Source organism: Malaclemys terrapin, chromosome 6, assembly GCF_027887155.1.
Source record: "Malaclemys terrapin pileata isolate rMalTer1 chromosome 6, rMalTer1.hap1, whole genome shotgun sequence".
Lineage (NCBI taxonomy): Eukaryota > Metazoa > Chordata > Testudines > Emydidae > Malaclemys > Malaclemys terrapin.
In genome coordinates, this window is record NC_071510.1 from 46,197,788 (window position 1) to 46,216,545 (window position 18,758).

Sequence of the window (18,758 nt, forward strand, 5' to 3'; positions counted from 1 at the left end):
ATTTGCTAAATCTTTACTATTGCTGCATCTGCTCTGAAACAAATACTATGAGCACTTTAATGAATGGATTAGAAGATGAGGGGCTGGTCTACACTATACGGTTAGAAGAACAGGAGTACTTGTGGCACCTTAGAGACTAACAAATTTATTTGAGCATAAGCTTTCGTGGGCTACAGCCTACTTCATTGGATGCATATAATGGAAAATACAGTAGGAAGATATATATATACACACACACAGAGAACATGAAACAATGGGTGTTACTATACACACTATAAGGAGAGTAATCAGTTAAGCTGAGCTTTTATCAGCAGGAGCAGAAAAAAAAAAAACAGTTTGTAGTGGTAATGAAAATGGCCCATTTCCAGCAATTGACAAAATTGACAAGGAGATATGAGGAACTGGGGGGGAGGAGGGGAATAGTTTTACTTTGTGTAATGGCCCATCCACTCCCAGTCTTTGTTCAAGCCTAATTTAATGGTGTCCAATTTACAAATTAATTCTAATTCAGCAGTCTCGCGTTGGAGTTTTTTTGTTGTAATATTGCGACTTTTAGGTCTGTAATCAAGTGGCCAGGGAGATTGAAGTGTTCTCCAACTGGTTTTTGAATGTTATAATTCTTGACGTCTGATTTGTGTCCATTTATTCTTTTACGTAGAGACTGTGAGCGATGTGCTGGCCGCGGCTTCTCGCTGCCCCCATTGGCCTGGGACGGCGAACCGCAGCCAGTGGGGGCCGCGATCGGCCAAACCTGCCGCGTCAGCAGGTAAATAAAACTGGCCCAGCCCGCCAGGGTGCTTACCCTGGTGAGCCGCGTGCCGAACGTTGCCGACCCCTGGTGTATAGTAACACCCACTGTTTCGTGTTCTCTGTGTATATATATATATATATCTTCCTACTGTATTTTCCACTACATGCATACGATGAAGTAGGCTGTAGCCCACGAAAGCTTATGCTCAAATAAATTTGTTAGTCTCTAAGGTGCTACAAGTACTCCTGTTTTTTTTTTGCGGATACAGACTAACATGGCTGCTACTCTGAAAACTATACAGTTAGGTTGATGTAAGCTGTCTTACATCGACCTAATTATGTCAGTGTCTACACTACAGCCTTCCTCCGGCCAATGTAAGTGCCCTACTACACCAACATAATAACTATTCCTCCAAGAGAGGCGTCAGGCTTATGTCGGTGTAGTTAGGGTGACACAGTGTCTGTGTAGACACTGTGTTCCTTACATGGATTGTTGGCTGTTTTATCAATTTCATGGCAGAAGCTGTAAAATTGACAAGAAAATTGGCAGCTAGAACCCAGCTGCCCCCCATTCCCATGGAGAGCAGGGTGGCTGGACCTCGCTGCCGGCTGGGAGCTTGGGTGAGAAGTCCAGTTGCCTTCCCCTCCGCCACTCAGAGCCAGGCAGCCTGGTGCCTGGCAGGGAGCAGGGTTGTGAAGCCAGGGCAGCTGGACCCTGCTCCCCAGGGCTTAGAAGCCCTGGGCGGCTTCCTCTCCACTCCCGGTCGGGAACAGGGAAGCGAGAAGCCTCAGGCAGCTTTCCCTCAGCTCCCAGTGAGGTGAGAAGCCTCGGGTGGCTTCCCCCCTGCTCCTGGTGGGGAATGGGGATCAGAGGGGGATGGCAGCCCGTCGGGGGCCTGAGGAGCTGCCAGCAGAGCTGAGAGACTGCTCCCCACACTGTCCCTCTTAGGTCAGTGGAAGTGCACCTGGTGAGGATGTGCCCGACCGACCCAAGGAGGGTAGCGTGGACATGCACCACCACAGTAATTACTGAAGTGGCTGTAGGTCGACCTAATATAGGCAGGCTTATGTTCTAGTCTTACATACCCTTTGTAACCTCTGTAACTCTTTCTTTTATGATTTACAATAGGTATTAATGTAAGAAATTCCTAAACTGTAAACATCCCTACTCCGTCTAGAGCAACAGGATACTAAGTGAACAGTTTTAGTTCTGCTATGGAAGAAACATGATACTCACAAAACTGTGATAATCAGGGTAACTGCAGCACATGCACACACCCACAAATAGTCTTAATGCACATAAAACTAGATAACATATGACAACGAAGGACTGAATATAGTAGCATCCTCCATCACCAGATGCTACCCATATTTTTTTTTTTCTCTAGATAATGGTAGGTATAAATAGTTTCACAAACTTTTTGGATCATTTTCAAAAGATGGCACAGTGGATGGGCTACAATCCCTCCCTATACCCCTGTCATTACAGGCAAATAGCAATTTGTACTTCATTGTGTACCTGTCTGTATACAGAAATGTGGGGATTTGCAGGTACACCCATTATGTGGTCCTCTGAAAATTTTCCCTTTAAATCTGAAACAACTTCCCATAACCCTATCTTGTGCTTGTCCTCCTTTAACTAATATGGGGTAAAGAATTTCTTCCTGATATAGAGAATCTCCAGCATTAAAGCGAGATCTATTTACAATCTGCACCAAATCCTCTCTGCGATATTCTTGACATTGCTAAAAGTCCTGTGGTACAAACTAGAGAGAACATTACCTTGGAAGAACACACTTTCTGATGAATGCCATATAGTAAATCTGAGATGAGTTTCAATTTGTAAAATCACTTATAAGAATTTAAGGAGTTGATTGGTCTTTCAGTTTCATGAAACTGTATTTCATGGAAGCACATATTCAGAAGGAATCATTAATGATCACTTGTCTGTGATCAGGCTTAGACTCACCGAAGCAGAATTTCAGGATCAAATTGTTAAATTACTCTCAAACAGCTAGAAATAATCAACTAGTAAATAACATAATTTTTCTGAACTTTATCTCTCTCTTGTAACATTCAAACAGTAGTTTTGAATTATCAGTAATTATTTTACAGAAGGAAAGGCCTCTTCCTATTATTATAGCTTTTGTTTCCACCCCTAACAGCTGCACTTCCTGGACTAAGAATTTACAGAAAATCTAGACCACAACTAGGACATAATGTCAGCAACGAGGCTGTGAATAAACAGCGTTTAGATGACACAAGTCCCTTGTAAAATAAAACATTACGAACAACATTTTCAACCATCTTTAAAGATTACTGCTGTATTCTAACAGAATGACATTTCCAAACATTTTCTATTTTCATACATGGGGAAGGGGGAATATAAATAAAAAAAACTGACTTCCCTTTCACACTTTACCGTAGAAAAAATCTGATCAGCTGGTCTAGTCTCTGGGTTGATCTGGACAACAATACAAAACTAATCCGTAAATCTTAGTTCTTGAAGAAGTTCATTCACCAGCTTCACAGCCCTTTGGTTTTTTAATCCAAGTTGGTTAAACCTGTAGGCAGTACGTATAAGAAGGCCAAAAACTTCATTGGTTGTATTGCTTGCCAGTATCACCTGAAGGAAAAACAGAATGGAAGAAGAGAGGAAATAATCTAGTTTAGATATATTACTCCAAGTGCAATAATTTCTAGCTATGTACTACATGATACATGTTGTTTTCTTCTAGCTCCCCCTGAACCTCCCCTCCCATTTAGTCATAGGTGTCATCTGTAAAGCAACTAAATTCCATAAAGCATGAAAATAAATTCCCTTCTGAGAAAGAAAGAAAGAAAGAAAGAAAGAAAGAAAGAAAGAAAGAAAGAAAGAAAGAAAGAAAGAAAGAAAGAAAGAGAAAAGGTTAATGAAATCTCAGAACTAGACCTCAAAGTGTAACAGAAGAGCACTGAGTGCACTGGGGAGGAGTTTTATTCCACCTCTCCGGCCTGCTGATCCCTGAGGGCTGCTTCGCACTCTGCATCCCACTCTGGTTCCAACTCATGCCTCTCATATGTCCTCAGCCTACCCTGGAAAGCCCCCTATGCCAGGAGGGGGGAAATGTAGGAGGGACTGGCATAGCCTCCCCATGCTAGCTCAGGACTCCCTTGTACTAGAGGAATTCTAAGCTGTTGCCTTAAGGCAATTTTAAATTCTCTTTGTGCTACTGGCTTAACAGGACCAAGGATCTTGTCTTCCATCTTTCAGTAAAGGGTTGTTATAGCAGAATACGGTGCTGCAGCCAGGGCCGGCTCCAGGCACCAGCCTGGCAAGCAGATGCTTCGGGCAGCCGCTCCGGAGAGGGGTGGCACGTGCAGGTATTCGGCGGCAATTCGGCGGACGGTCCCTCACTCCGCCTGGGAGCGAAGGACCTCCTGCCAAATTGCCGCCGCAGATCGCGATTGCAGCTTTTTTTTGTTTTTGTTTTTGCTTTGTTTTGGCTGCTTGGGACGGCCAAAACCCTGGAGTCGGCCCTGGCTGCAGCCTAACTGTTAAAGGGCTTCACTGATCTATAAAGGGCAGGCAGCACATACGACTTAGAAAATAAATAGACCCAAATGAAAAGTTATGTATGCTTCCAAACAACTTTAAAATACAACATTTCAATGTTAATGAATAATCAAAGTCTTTTTCTATAAAACACCCAAGTTTTCTAACATATCCTAGCAGTCCTTAAAGAAAGTAATGTTATATTTGTTTATTCCAACTAACAGCAGCTAGAAGGAATAATCAACACTAATGTTCCAGTTCCACTCACTGCAAAAAGATTTTTCTCATGTGTTACAGGCCTTATAAAAGATAAAAGGAGTACAGTACTTTGACACCGAGAGGAAGAATTTCCAGACAAAGTGCTAAAACAAAACAATGATGTGAAGTTCTGGCCTGCTTGCATCAGAGGGTTTGGATTCTTATTGTAAAACATGACCTATAAATATATGTAACATATGTAGTAGCTAAATAACAATATAATAATAATCTAATATTTATGTAGCAAATTAATCTTAAAAGGATCCCAAAGCACTTCACAGTATATAATATGTCTGCAAATTGGTTCATCCATCAATGAAATGCAGTCACTTCCGGGGTGGAACATGACAATTATTTAACAGTTCCCAGCAAACAACAGTACGTAACAGAATAAAAAAATTAAAGAATACTGGGTTTTCTTGGTAGTCTATTGGCTGTACAATATGAGAATCAAAATTCAGGACTGAAGATAAGTCCCTTGTTGCTGGGTTAACATGGACTCAAGATGCTGTTAAGGTGTATTCAGTCCCCAGTACAAAGATAACCTTATATTACAATCTAGCAAAACTTTTAGCCTATCACTGGGCTCCTTAGAGAACTGTGTCCAGCACTCCTTGCTGAAATGAGTATTATTTAATCACAGGACTTAAGAGTTGGAGTATTTAAATATGGAATATTATAGCTGTGTTCCACACTAACTTAGAAAGAGATTCATTAATAATGGGAAGGATTTATTGAATGAGATCATCTTGTCCATTCTTCTGCAAGTGTAGGATTATATAAACACAGATCTCAGACTGGATCCTTGTGCGGGGGCACGCATTCCCCATGTGCACAACAATCAGATTATTTTGACCACTGTATCCACTGAGGCCATGCTCATGCCCTGGATATTCTCATATGCCTCCTCCATCCAAGGGCATAAAGGCCAGAGTGGATCCAACTGTCCCTCAGTTCCTTTGCCAATAGAGAATTCCAGAGCTAAAGGACTCGATACAAACAGGGAAGGAGAGTGGGTTGTGGGAGTCATGTGGACAATATGTCTCAATGAACCACAGTTAATTTAAGATAAGTAACTTGTTTTCTGCAGAACATACTGATATTTTTGTCCAAAAAAATGAATGCCCAAAGTGAAATATTCCAATTCAAAATGGTGCTGCAGTGTCTGTCTTACCTCTGCAAGGTAAGACAGACACTGCAGCACCATTTGAATTGGAATAAGTAACTGTTCTTTCTTCTTCAATTATTTGTCCACATGGAGCCCACTACTGTGACTAGTGTGCCTTTGTGCAGTTTCGGTTAATCCAATTACAAAGTGGAGCTTAAGACAAGTCTAACACTTGGTCACTCATGTCTCACTTTCATAGGCAGTGAAGTGAGTAACCTACATCTTTGGAAGAGGCTCTGGAGGAGGATTTAGCTGCTCTGCTGGTCTCAGAAGTTGTTGCCTCCTATGTCTACTGAGCCAAAGAGCTCAAAATTGAGCCACAGTTTACAGGAACACTCAGGAATTAAGTCTGTTCAGTTTTGGTAGAGCCTTTTCCCTCCGGATCTGAGGATATTCTCATTGAACACTCCAGGAAGAAGAGTTTAAGAAAAACCTCTCTCACTTTCTGAGTTCTTCTAAAAAAGGCATGACAAACTGAACTCTATTGAGGTCATGATCTTCCCCAAGGCCATGTCAAGTGTCCATTATTCATCATAATAAGTGCTTCACAAAAAGGAGCAAGTTTTGAACCCTGGAACTGGAACTTCACTTCAGCCATAGAGGCCTAGTTTCCAGTACCGAAGAAGTCCCTAGCACTAATAAATCTTTATATAAGCCTTTGGGTATAAAAATAATCAGAAAACTAACAACTATCCTACCTAGACTAATATACTGACTGTTTATATGAAGGGATTTAAATCACACAGTAGGCAAAAGATTTATACGATCTGAAGAGACACTGCCAAATGTTCCATCTCACAGTCACGGGTGGTTAAAAGAAACTGAAGGACAGTTGGGCCCACTCTGCCCTTTATGCCTTTGGAGGGGATGGGGGAGCCGAAGGGCATCCAGGACACAGACTCAAGGGACACGGTTGGCCAAAAGAATCTGATCTCTGAGGCATTGGGGCACATGCACACCAGAACTGGCACCCACATGGGCAATTACTCAAAGAGTAAAGCTCCAATTCGCTTCAGTGGAGCCAGGATTTCACCAAAGGCGTTGAGTCTTAACCATATTATCTTCTCTCCTTCCCCCATTCTCTATGGCTATTGACACCTCTATTACCTCACCCCATCTCTCATGCCTGCAATTTAAGGGATATTTTTTGATTCCTCCCTGTCTTCTGCCCCCCACATGCAGGTCACAGCCAGATTCTGTCACTTTTCCCTCCTCAACATCTTCAGCACACATTCTTTTCTTTCCATCCCCATAGCTAACTCTTTCATTCAGGGTCTCATTATATCTTATCTCATCCTCCTCTCCTCTCCTCTCCGGTCTCCCTAAAACCCCAATTCCCTCCACCTATTCAGTGCTAACACTAATTAATGCTACCTGTTTTACAGGAAAATGGGCAGTGGATGGTTCCATAACCACCCCAGCTGCTAAATGGAGTGGGAATCAGAATCATAGAATATTAGGGTTGGAAGAGACCTCAGGAGGTCATCTAGTCCAACCCCCTGCTCAAAGCAGGACCAACACCAACTAAATCATCCCAGACTGGGCTTTGTCAAGCCGGGTCTTAAAAACCTCTAAGGATGGAGATTCCACCACCTCCCTAGGTAAACCATTCCAGTGCTTCACCACTCTCCTAGTAAAATAGTGTTTCCTAATATCCAACCTAGATCCCTTCCCCACACTGCAACTTGAGACCAATGCTTCTTGTTCTGTCATCTGCCACCACTGAGAACAGCCTAGATCCATCCTCTTTGGAACCCCCCTTCAGGTAGTTGAAGGCTGCTATCAAATCCCCCCTCACTCTTCTCTTCTGCAGACTAAATAAGCCCAGTTCCCTCAGTCTCACCTCGTAAGTCATGTGCTCCAGTCCCCTAATCATTTTCGTTGCCCTCCGCTGGACTCTCTCCAATTTGTCCACATCCCTTCTGTAGTGGGGGGACCAAAACTGGAAACAATACTCCAGGTGTGGCCTAAGCAGTGCCGAATACAGGGGAATAATCACTTCCCTTGACCTGCTGGCAATGCTCCCACTAATACAGCCCAATATGTCGTTGGCCTTCTTGGCAACAAGGGCACACTGCTGACTCATATCCAGGTTCTCGTCCACTGTAATCCCCAGGTCATTTTCTGCAGAACTGCTGCTTAGCCAGTCAGTCCCCAGCCTGTATGGGATTCTTCCTTCCTAAGTGCAGGACTTTGCAGTTGTCCTTGTAGAACCTCATCAGAATTCTTTTGTCCCAATCCTCCAATTTGTCTAGGTCACTCTGGACCCTATCACTACCCTCCAGCATATCTACCTCTCCCCCCAGCTTAGTGTCATCTGCAAACTTGCTGAGGGTGCAATTCATCCCATCATCCCATTAATAAAGATGTTGAACAAAACCGGCCTCAGGACCGACTCCTGGGGCACTCCGCTTGATACCCGCTGCCAAGTAGACATCGAGCCATTGATCACTACCCGTTGAGCCCAACAATCTGAACAGCTTTCTATCCACCTTATAGTCCATTCATCCAATTGATACTTCTTTAACTTGCTGGCAAGAATACTGTGGGAGATGGTATCAAAAGCTTTGTTAAAGTCAAGATATATCACATCCACCACTTTCCCCATATGCACAGAGCCAGTTATCTCATCATAGAAGGCAATCAGGTTGGTCAGGCATAACTTGCCCTTGGTGAATCCATGTTGACTGTTCCTAATCACCTTCCTCTCCTCCAAGTGCTTTAAAATGAATTCCTTGAGGACCTGCTCCATGATTTTGCCGGGGACTGAAGTGAGGCTGACCGGTCTGTAGTTCTCCAGATTCTCTTTCTTCCCTTTAATATGGGCACAATATTTGCCTTTTTCCAATCGTCCAGGACCTCCCCCGATCGCCACGAATTTTCAAAGATAACGGCCAATGTCTCTGCAAACACATCAGCCAACTCCCTCAGCACCCTTGGATGAATTAGATCTGGACCCATGGACTTGTGCATGTCCAGCTTTTATAAATAGTTCTTAACCTGTTCTTTCACCACTGAGGGCTGCTCACCTCCTCCGTATACTGTGTTGCCCAATGCAGCAGTCTGGGAGCTGACCTTGTCTGTGAAGACCGAGGCAAAAAAAGCATTGCGTACTTCAGCTTTTTCCACATCATCTGTCATTGGAAGTGATTGATGCCTGAGAGGGCAAAGAGTATACACTCTTAGGCTATAACTAGAGAGTTACAGCAGCACAGCTGAACCGATGCAGCTGCGCCACTGTAAGATCTTTCATGTACCTGCTCTATGCTTAAGGGAGAGAGCTCTCCTGTTGACATAATAAAACCACCCACAACAAGTGGTGGCAGCTATGTCAGTGGGAGAAGCTCTCCAGCCAACATAGCGCTATGCACACTACCACTTATGCTAGCAAAAATTATGTCACTCAGGGGTGTGTTTTTTCACACTCCTGAGCAACATAAGTTTTGCCGACGTAAGTGGTAGTGTAGACATGGTCTAAATCTATAGAATGTAAGGTGTGAGGGAACTACATACACTCCTGAACCATCAGCTACTACTCAAAACATTTCTGTGGCTCCATAGCTTAGGTAATGACTTCTCCAATGGGACCCTGTGGAAGCACTGTCAAGGAGGAGAATATTTTGGCTGCAATTCTTATTTAGGTTAGTGTAATGTTCTTTAATTCTCTGTGATCAGCTTTTTCATAAGAAGGAGAAATTTTCAACATGTGAAGAATACAAAAAAAAGCTTGTTGAAAAACATGGAAACACTTACATGCGAAATAAACTCTTGGGCAATCTTGTGTCCACCAGAAGAAAAGAGCAAAAAACTAATCAGAAGATGCCTGACAAGGTGTTTGGTGCAAGGTTGCCTTTTATCTGTTTTAGTGCTAGCTGCAGCCTGCAGATCTGTGATGGAGAGGGTTGTACAGCTGAAGAGCACCATCAGACGATCATACACTGCTCGAGCTTCTACCTGTAGGGAACAATTTCAAAAGATAAAGGATCAGAGAAGAGTAAAAGTTGTGTTTATGGTATTTTTTTTAATGAGATTCGTTCACTAACAGACATCTGAATCCTTGGAAGAAAACCCAAAAATACGTCAAGAGCTTGAGTTTAAGAGGCTCTGCAGAGAACAGGGAAGGAAGGGCAGTGCACATTTTGCTGACGGTGGTTCACACAAACATAAATGGACAAAATGGAAAATTCTTTACTTTCTTTGGTCTTGCAAACTAAGCAGCCAAGGCATCGAGCCAAGTTTTGACTTTTTTTGTAATGAAAGGAAATGGAGAAAATCCCTCAGTAGAATGTAGTCAGATTTTTACATTGTGGGAAAAAGAACAGAAGGCTCCTTGAAGGCTCACTTCAATATTGCAGCTACAAATCAATTAAACCCCAATGTAATCTGACCTCAATTGATAAAACATTCTGATAAGAATGACGGATTTTGGCTTCTTCCTGTATTACTTGCAACATGTTTATTTCCTCTGCCTCTTGGAGGAGCCAATATAAATGTACCGTCAAAACAGAGAATGAAGATTTTGGTGTCCACATAATTGAAGTTGTTAGTTCATTATAAGCAGCTATTAAAAAACATATTTCATTGTAATTATACTGTTCATTACATAAAAGACAGGAAACATAAGGACAAAAGCAAAACATACCGCCTAGGACTAAGGGGAGTAGGACCCCAGCCCCACCAGTGTTCGTGAGTTCATTTTAGTTTTAGCTATTTGTTTCCTTGCACTTACTGATTTTTTTCACATTAACATTTCTATATATGCTAGCTTGAAAGAGTTTGCTTTACTGGAAAGGTAATTCCTCATTGAAGTCTGTCCCAGGATGCACTAGGGATGCTACATGGCACTAATGAGATCACAATAAAAGTTTATGAGACATAATGAAATGTTATTGTTCCATTGAGATTGGATTGCCTCCAAACAAGCGTACCTGAATCTTACTCCTTCCCATTTCACTACACCTGCACTGATTCCCCCATTCAACCATTCCTGAGCTGAATCAATAAGGAAGAGTGGATACAATATATCTAGACCTTTTTAATGCTAAAAGTATTTTGGATTTTAAATCGTGCCTCACTACTCCATGATATTCAAAGCAGATGTTATGCTTTCAGCTTCCGTCTATGTTAATGTATGTCTGGTTGCAGTGTTTCAGTCTCTCCTTCCTGTCACCAGGTGCTAAAAAGTCCTCTTCTTCCTCCTCTCTGCTGAAATGACTACAGGCTCCCATACCTATCAGTCTTCATAGTCTTTTCTCTCTATGTTCTCATTCCCCTGTGCTAGGACTAAAGAAAAGGCGGGGGGGCAGATATTTTGACTGAGCAGTGGTAAGTTAGGAACAAGGTGGTGAAGAAACTACAACTCTAAAGTGCACTTTTGGGGAGCGATCAGGACTTTAATGAAACAGGAATAACAGTAAGAAGCACTAAGAAAGGGGGAAGGAAACAATAGACACCGGGATCCCTCTATGTATATGGAGTACTGTCCTTTCCCCACCACTCCCTGCCAGAAAACAAAACCAACAAATGAGTTAAATCAATTTGTCTCAACAAAAAGTGATTTTTTTCTATTATCAGACTGGTATTCTCACGGGAAATACATGAAAAACTTTGGAAAGAGACAAGGTTTTCCATTGAGATCAGATGTAATATCCATATCCAAAGGACTTGCATCCTAATTCAGTATTGCTTTCATTGTGATTTACAGAGAAGCCATTATCTTTTTCTACAGAAGTGTGCCAAGTCTGATTATTAAAAAAGTTAGCACCTTCCTCCCATTTAAAAGGGATTATTTTATGTTGAAGTATAAATCTTTAAAAACAAACATTTATAATGGAAGTATCAATTATCCTAACTATGACACTTGAGCACACCTTCTTATATTATTCAAAGTAAAATAAACACTATTTTTCCAAGTATAATAACCAGAGTTATTAGTTAAATAGTGTCTTCTCATATTCAAACAAAATGTTCAAGATCCTTTTCAGAAACACAAAGAACTTGAATGCTGTGTGATAACTTGAAGTTTTAACTAACACCAAGAAAAGACTATCTGCTCAAGACCTGATTGTGCATTGTGCTACTTCCTCTTCACATGGGTCTAGCAAAGGGGCCATAGGCTGCTTTAACTTACTCAGGGCATCCAATAGGGCCCATGCTGGCTCCAGAATAGGGAAGTGCAAAGCTAGCATAAGGCCCACCTTTGTCCTTCTCCCCTCTGTTCCTATGCTGAGTGGAATAGAGAACCAGACCTTTAGTGTTTAAAACAAAACTAAGTAACCATGGCACAAGTTAATATAAGAAAGACTGAATTACATCATCAGATCACTGCCTAGATTCTATGATGACAGGTGCAACAGAAATCAAATTAGATAGATAATGTTAGATCAGATTCACTGCTGCTGAATGTGAATGAAGAATGCTGCACTGTTATTATTATTAGCGCTCTCACTGTTAAAGCATGGCTGTCCTACAGGACTCTACGTCACAGGAGCTCTGAAATCCTGCCACACAGATTCAAAAGGAGCAGTTACAGGTGTACCAACCAAGCTGATTTGATATGGTCATATTTTTCAGAAGAAAAGTAAATAAAGGCATTCTGGCCTACAGTACACTTGACAAACCCAGTTTCTAAATGTTCACAGTTGAAAGAGCCACACAAATTATCTTGGATCCCCTCCACTGCAGAATTTTACAATTCCAGGAGGACCCTGCAAACCCCAGCCGCTTTCAAACATAAGTGCCTCAATTTTCAGGTATACAATTGGCTAAATACTCTCAGCCATGCCTACACCACCCACCAGAATTTGAGTCCTCTGTTCTTTATCACTGTGTGGATTGTAGTAAAATGCCAGCAGCCACAGAAAAGTATCTGCGGATTCATCTTCAGACTTCAGCAACTGCTCTACAGCGATATCAGCCCATTCTCCAAAATGAACAAACAAAAACCAGCTCTCAAAGAGGTCAGTGTAAGATCTGCAAAAGAATCAAAATACATTTCAGTTTTGTTGGCTAGTCATGTTCTTGTGGGATGCAAAAAGGTTCCAAGCAGGGGTTCCCCATTGGGTGAAGATGCTGTTTAGTAAGGAATTGTGCAGTTCCCACTTGTGATCAGTGCTAAAGTGCCTGCTGAGGTTGTCCACCTGTGAACTCTGAACAGCTGAGAGCTATACTGCTGACACAGTAATGTGGCTATGACACTTTCTTGAGGTGCCAGGACTGTAAGTCACTGTGTTACCCACCTGCCTCAGTGAGAGAGAGTCTTTGTTGTGGTAGGTGGGTGACAGCTCCCTGACACTACCAACCTTTCAGCACTCAGCCGCTACTTTGCTTTTCAGGTAAAACACTAGGTGTACCTCAGAACTCCTCAGAAGCATCCCCCCTGTAGCCTCCAGCCTCTGTCACTGGACACACATAGTAATTTCCAGGCTCACTACTCCCAAGGGCACTCAAAGGAATAGTACATATACACCAACTTATAACAACACAGCACTGTAATCTATTTATAACAAAAGTTTATTAACAAATGTAGAGAATTAAGAGCTAGTGAGCAAGAATAATAACAACAGGTTACAAATAAAACAAAAGTATAACAGGCTTCTACTAGACTAAGACTTACTTTTAACAGGCTACAAACCTTTGTCTAAAACAGTCTCTCAGGCTGAGCTTTTTCTGCAAAGCTTGCTGGTTTTCAGTCAAACCAGGATCCACAGCACTCAGGAATCGTTCTCCCCACACGCCCGCCCAGGTTTCTCAGTGAAATGGATAACAAAATATCCTTTTGCTTTTCCTTATATTTCCCAGCCCAGAGTCAGAATAACTCTCCTCTGTAAAGGCAGTTTCCATTGTATTGACTTACAATGCTTCATTTACAAATGAATCTAGGTAGACAGATAAACCGACATTCCTTTTTCTAGGAAAAACTTGATAGTCAACCCTGCCTGGGATACAGATTCTGAAATATATTTTTCAATAAATACATACATACAACTTTCTATACAAATTCTTAAATATCATCCATACATACTTATGTGTCACCAGTTTTCATTTGATACCTTACAAGATACTATTTATGGATAAAACCATGAAAACAGCGTATTAGGTGTAGTAAGTTTTTCAGGCTTAATAGGAGTTGCTGGTACAGAACAGTGAACCCTTTGCCAGTTGGCACTGAGGGAGTCTTAGGATCACAGTGGTGTTGGATGCACGAGTTCCATAAGTTAAACGTCTCCATGCATATAAGGATGGATTTAGCACTCTCTGTCTGTTAATATAGAGCATGGTTGTTATGTTGTTGGACATTACTAGGATATGTCAGAATCATGAGTGGTATGAACGCCTTGCAGGCTTCCCAGACAGCTCTCAGCTCCAGGAGATTTATTTGCATTCTGGTCTCTCGAGGCATCCAGGTGCCTTATGCTGTGAGTCATGTGGGCTCCCCAGTCCAGTTGGGAGGCACCTGTAACTAGCTTTTTCTCAGGTATGGGCGGGAAGAGGGGAACTTACATGCATATGCGCTTGGGGTCTTTCCACCACATCAAGGGAGAATAATCACTATTGTGTACATACTGTCTTCTTGGCAGATAAACCACACAGCTCTTGCCCTGACTGAGTCTAGAGTCGCTCCTATGAATTCTATAGTTTGTGTCAGATTTAGGGTAGACTTGTTTATACCAATTCCCAGGGCCATTAGGAGATGGAGCAGCAATGATGTCAATGTCAAAACTTCTAGACAGGACCTTTCTGTCAGGAGCCAGTCATCTAGATATGGATGGCAACGGAGCCATTGCAACAGGCCTCTGCTGCTACTATTGCAAACTTCTTCGTAAATAGCCTGGGTGCTGCTAATAAGCCTAATGGAAGAACTCTTATTAATGGTGGTTGGGACCTGCCACTAACCTAAGGAAACACACATAGGGACCTGGATGGAGGGCCAAGTCAAGAAGAGGGAGCATCCAAAGTTTCAGAGAGGGAGAGAGAGAGCAGCAACAGAGTGTGCAGCATGCAGGAGAAAGGTGCCTCAGATCTGGAAGGAGCTAATCCCCAGAGTGGCTAGGAGGAGGTGCCCCTGGCAGTGAGTGGACTCTATCACAGGGTATAATTATAAGGTCTGATTTTCTGAAGTGCTCATTGACTTGAACTGTGGGTGCTTGAGACTCTGAAAATCAGGTTCATGGTTTAGAAGTCCTCCTTATATCCGAGGATATCCTATTTTCCTATCCTTAAACAGAGGTTGTATTTGGGAACTAAGAAGAAAATGGCATCTAAAGATAACTAAAAATTAATCAACCAAGATTATGAACCACATGACTTTTCACGAAGTAACAGAAGAACAAGAAGAAATGATGAGGGATAGTCTAAGTATTTTTATTTACCTAATGCTTTTATCTTCTATTATTGCTTTAAACATGTCAGTAATGTATTTCAGGTGTTGAGACCAGAGCGTAGCTGGCAAATCTGGAAAACAGTAAGAAGAAAAGTTGTACCTAATGAAACAGGCTAAAACAGAACAATATTTGGTACAGTATCAAGCTAGAACTAGAACTTGCTAGACACATGATTCAGTCTTCAGTAATTGCTTCTCATTTTTAAACTTTCCCGTAGTTTTCAACCATATCTATAATAAATTACTTTATGTTCTTTGGTCAAAAATTCATTTGCAAAATACAGGACTAAAGTTCAGGCTATTCATCAAATTAGGCATAAGTGCGTGTGTGCGCGCGTGCGCATACATACACGCACAGAGACACACAAACACACAATATATATATATTGTTTCTCATCAATACTAATCTAGTGTATCTCTGTTATCCCAGCCAAGTGCCCTGTCCTTAGCAGAAATTGCCAATCATGCAGAACTGTGTCACATGAAACATTAGTTTTGATATGCATAAATAGAGACAAGGGAGATCAAACTTATTTTCATTTGTGACTTAACTGAAATCAGATTTCCAGATTTCAGAGAGGAGAAAGGCAACACAATGCATTAATACGTTTGAATATGGGAGTTTTCACAATGATCATTATTGGGCTTACAAGACATGAACATTGAATACCTTTCCAGTCCTTGATAACTGTGTTTTAATTCCTAGCATTGGCTTTACTATATTGAAAATAATTTGCCTTTCTTCTATTACTCTTATTTGGTTTTGGTTTTAATTTTGTTTAAATCTATGCCATTGAATATAATAGTTACACAAAAACCTACATTAAAGAACATTACAAAAGTAGCAAAGTCAAGCACTCAGAATTAAGGTAATCCTTGTGCATTATTTTTGAGGTTATATATTGTGCAGAAAAATAAATGAAAATGCAGATTCTGTTAATGCTCCAACAATTCAAGGCAGAACTTACCAAAAGGATGTTTGAGTAAGGCTATTACAAGATGCTGATGATGAGGAGGAAAGTAGGCCTTCAGAGGAAATTTATGCTAAAACAAAAGTCAATATTTTAAAAGAGCTTTGTGGTCAGCTTCCGAGAACATAAAACCTAAAGATATTATAGGCTCACCTAATGTAATAGCCACATACAATAACAGTGCTGTCTGGCATAAAGGAACACTTAATTAGTTTTAGACCTAACATTTAAGATTTTCTATGAAGAAGGAGGGAATAGAAAAGAGAGGGAAGGAGGCTTACAAAACCTAGTTATTTATGTTACTGGAATTATTTAACTTCAGTGAAAACAGGCTTTAGGGGATGGGGGAGTTTAAATCTAAATGTTCCCATCCAGTGTTTGTGAACACAAAAAGCAATTTTTTTCTAACATATAGGAACCAGAAAGAGTAACTGACTAATGTAATTTAATTCCAACAGATGCATAATTCAAAAAGTAAACAAACATTTTGTTATTATTTGTGAAAATTAAGGGACTAGCAGCAGTGGATCCGAAACTATTTTATTTTACAAGCACCTGTTGGGTATACTTAGGACAACGCAGTGAGTTATCCCACTAGCTACCTTAACTCTGGCCTGGAGGGACAGCATTCTCTAGGTGAAGGGACTATTCAGTCTCCACACCAGCTCTTGAACACAGACAGCAAATTATACCAAATTTCATGACAGATCTAAGTATCAGACTGGTAGCCATGTTAGTCTCTATCCACAAAAACAACAAGGAGTCCGGTGGCACCTTAAAGACTAACAGATTTATTTGGGCATAAGCTTTCGTGGGTCAAAAAGTGGGGTTTTTACCCACAAAGGCTTATGTCCAAATAAATCTTAGTCTTTAAGGTGCCACCAGACTCCTCGTTGTTTAGGACAGATCTGTAATTCCAAACTCTATCCAATGAAGACTGTGCTTAGACTACTAAGATCATTTCACTTGGATTTTTTGATGTACACTCAGATACCATGCATTTTACAAATACATGTAATGATATTCTTTCCCTTCACTTTAATGTGTTTTTCTTTGTGTCTTCCCTCCCCCCCACACTTTTTTTTTTTTTGAAACAGCAATTTAAAGGAAAATGAAAGTACATAGTATGACACCCAACATATCATTGGTATGATAAAACTGGCAAAATTCCAAAGATCTATATTGTTCAAATGGAGTTATAGGAATTAATTCTTAATTAAAATATTAAAGCATACATGCAGTCAATTAATATGCACACCAAAAACCCCAAGAAAAAGCAGCACTGGGCATGCTTAGTAGACAAGACACAACCCACATTCTGAATTAACTTGACTTGCAAAATTGATTTCATTTTTAAATCAAAGCCAGTTTTCAGCATAAAAAGAGTTTAAGCAAAATAAAGATGTTTGCCTTCCTAGAACCTGACTGCAGGAAAACCAATTAGAAGGGACTGTGATTGTGGCCAGCCATTATATTGGGGGGAGTACAGGGTTTTCTGCGAACTCTCTCCTACTCTGCATACCTCTGTGGACACAATCTGGTTCTTAGAAAGATTCGCAAGATACATCTGTTTGCCTAGCCTTTTTTCAATTAACTGAACTATAAATTCCTGGGGTCTCAAACAACTGGCCAGATCCTTCTTCATTCTCAGTCTTTAGTGTTCCTCTTATTTGAAATGTTAATGGAGCAATTTATGTCCCATTAAATACATGCAGACATAGAGATGGGTATCTTATAAATGCATGTAATAACAGTTACAGTTTCAGGGTAACTGTTAACTGTATTTGCACCCTCCCCACTCCCATGGTCGACTTCAGGAGCGCCCAGTCAGGTCTCAGTTCTCCAGCTGTCACCTGTCTCTGGGTAGGGACACTTGTACTACTCCCTTCTGACCAGGGGTTTCAAGGCTCCACAGCAACCTGCCATACACTGTGATAACTGCAGCAAGCCAGCTTGCCTAATGGCCAGCATCTGTGACTTGCTTTCTCCCCGAGGGCTATAAACAGTGTATTGCCAGCAGTTACCATACAGATCTTTCTAAACAAGTACATTACAAAGAAGCATTACAAAGAAAACATATAAAAAAACAACACAAGTTCCTACAGGCTTATTAAAAGTCTATCAGAGATCACTCCTAACCCCTCAGGGGGTGGTACCTCTCTGAGGTTGTTTACAGTTTCAGCAACTTGCCTTAATCACGCCTCCCACCCCATTTTTAGTTCCTGAAGGAGCTGTGGTAATCTGTCCCCATGAATTTATAAACCATTCATAAATTTAATACAATAGTTCCCAAAGATACTGCGTGGAGTTGCAATGTCTGCAACAATAAAAATATTCAGAAAGCAAAAACAATACGATCAAATTGATTTAAACCAAATTTATTAGATAGGAAGTACTCCTAGTCTGAGATCTTGTATGTTAAGTTGTAGCAAATTTTACAGTTGATTTATAAACTCTTGAAAAAAAAGATTTATAATGGAAATGCTCACAGGCACCACCTTAATTATAGCAGTGTGAATATGCACATATAAATTGTATAAAGAAGATCTATTTCATATTTAAAGCCAGCTTCACATAAAAAAATGGGCAATAATCCATGACATGATATCATCAAGTGAAGAACTTTCACCATAAAACACATGCAAAGCCAGCACAACAAATGTAGCCCCTAGTAAATTGAAGAGTGTGGAATTT

The 18,758-nt window shown here is 41.0% G+C and overlaps 2 protein-coding genes across 4 annotated transcripts in view; one reads left to right on the forward strand and one right to left on the reverse strand.

Annotated features, from left to right (window-relative positions):
* AOPEP (aminopeptidase O (putative)) overlaps window positions 1–18,758 on the forward strand; it is a 408,370-nt gene that overhangs the window by 344,602 nt on the left and 45,010 nt on the right. The window lies entirely within an intron of this gene.
* FANCC (FA complementation group C) overlaps window positions 2,123–18,758 on the reverse strand; it is a 133,384-nt gene continuing 116,748 nt past the window's right edge. For both annotated transcript variants that reach the window (XM_054031550.1, XM_054031549.1), the window contains 5 exons: window positions 16,062–16,137; window positions 15,083–15,164; window positions 12,509–12,683; window positions 9,465–9,665; window positions 2,123–3,376 (listed from right to left, as the gene is read on the reverse strand). In XM_054031550.1, coding sequence (XP_053887525.1) covers window positions 3,233–3,376; window positions 9,465–9,665; window positions 12,509–12,683; window positions 15,083–15,164; window positions 16,062–16,137 — 678 coding nt within the window. In that variant the 3' untranslated portion in view covers window positions 2,123–3,232. The remainder of the gene's footprint in view (window positions 3,377–9,464; window positions 9,666–12,508; window positions 12,684–15,082; window positions 15,165–16,061; window positions 16,138–18,758) is intronic.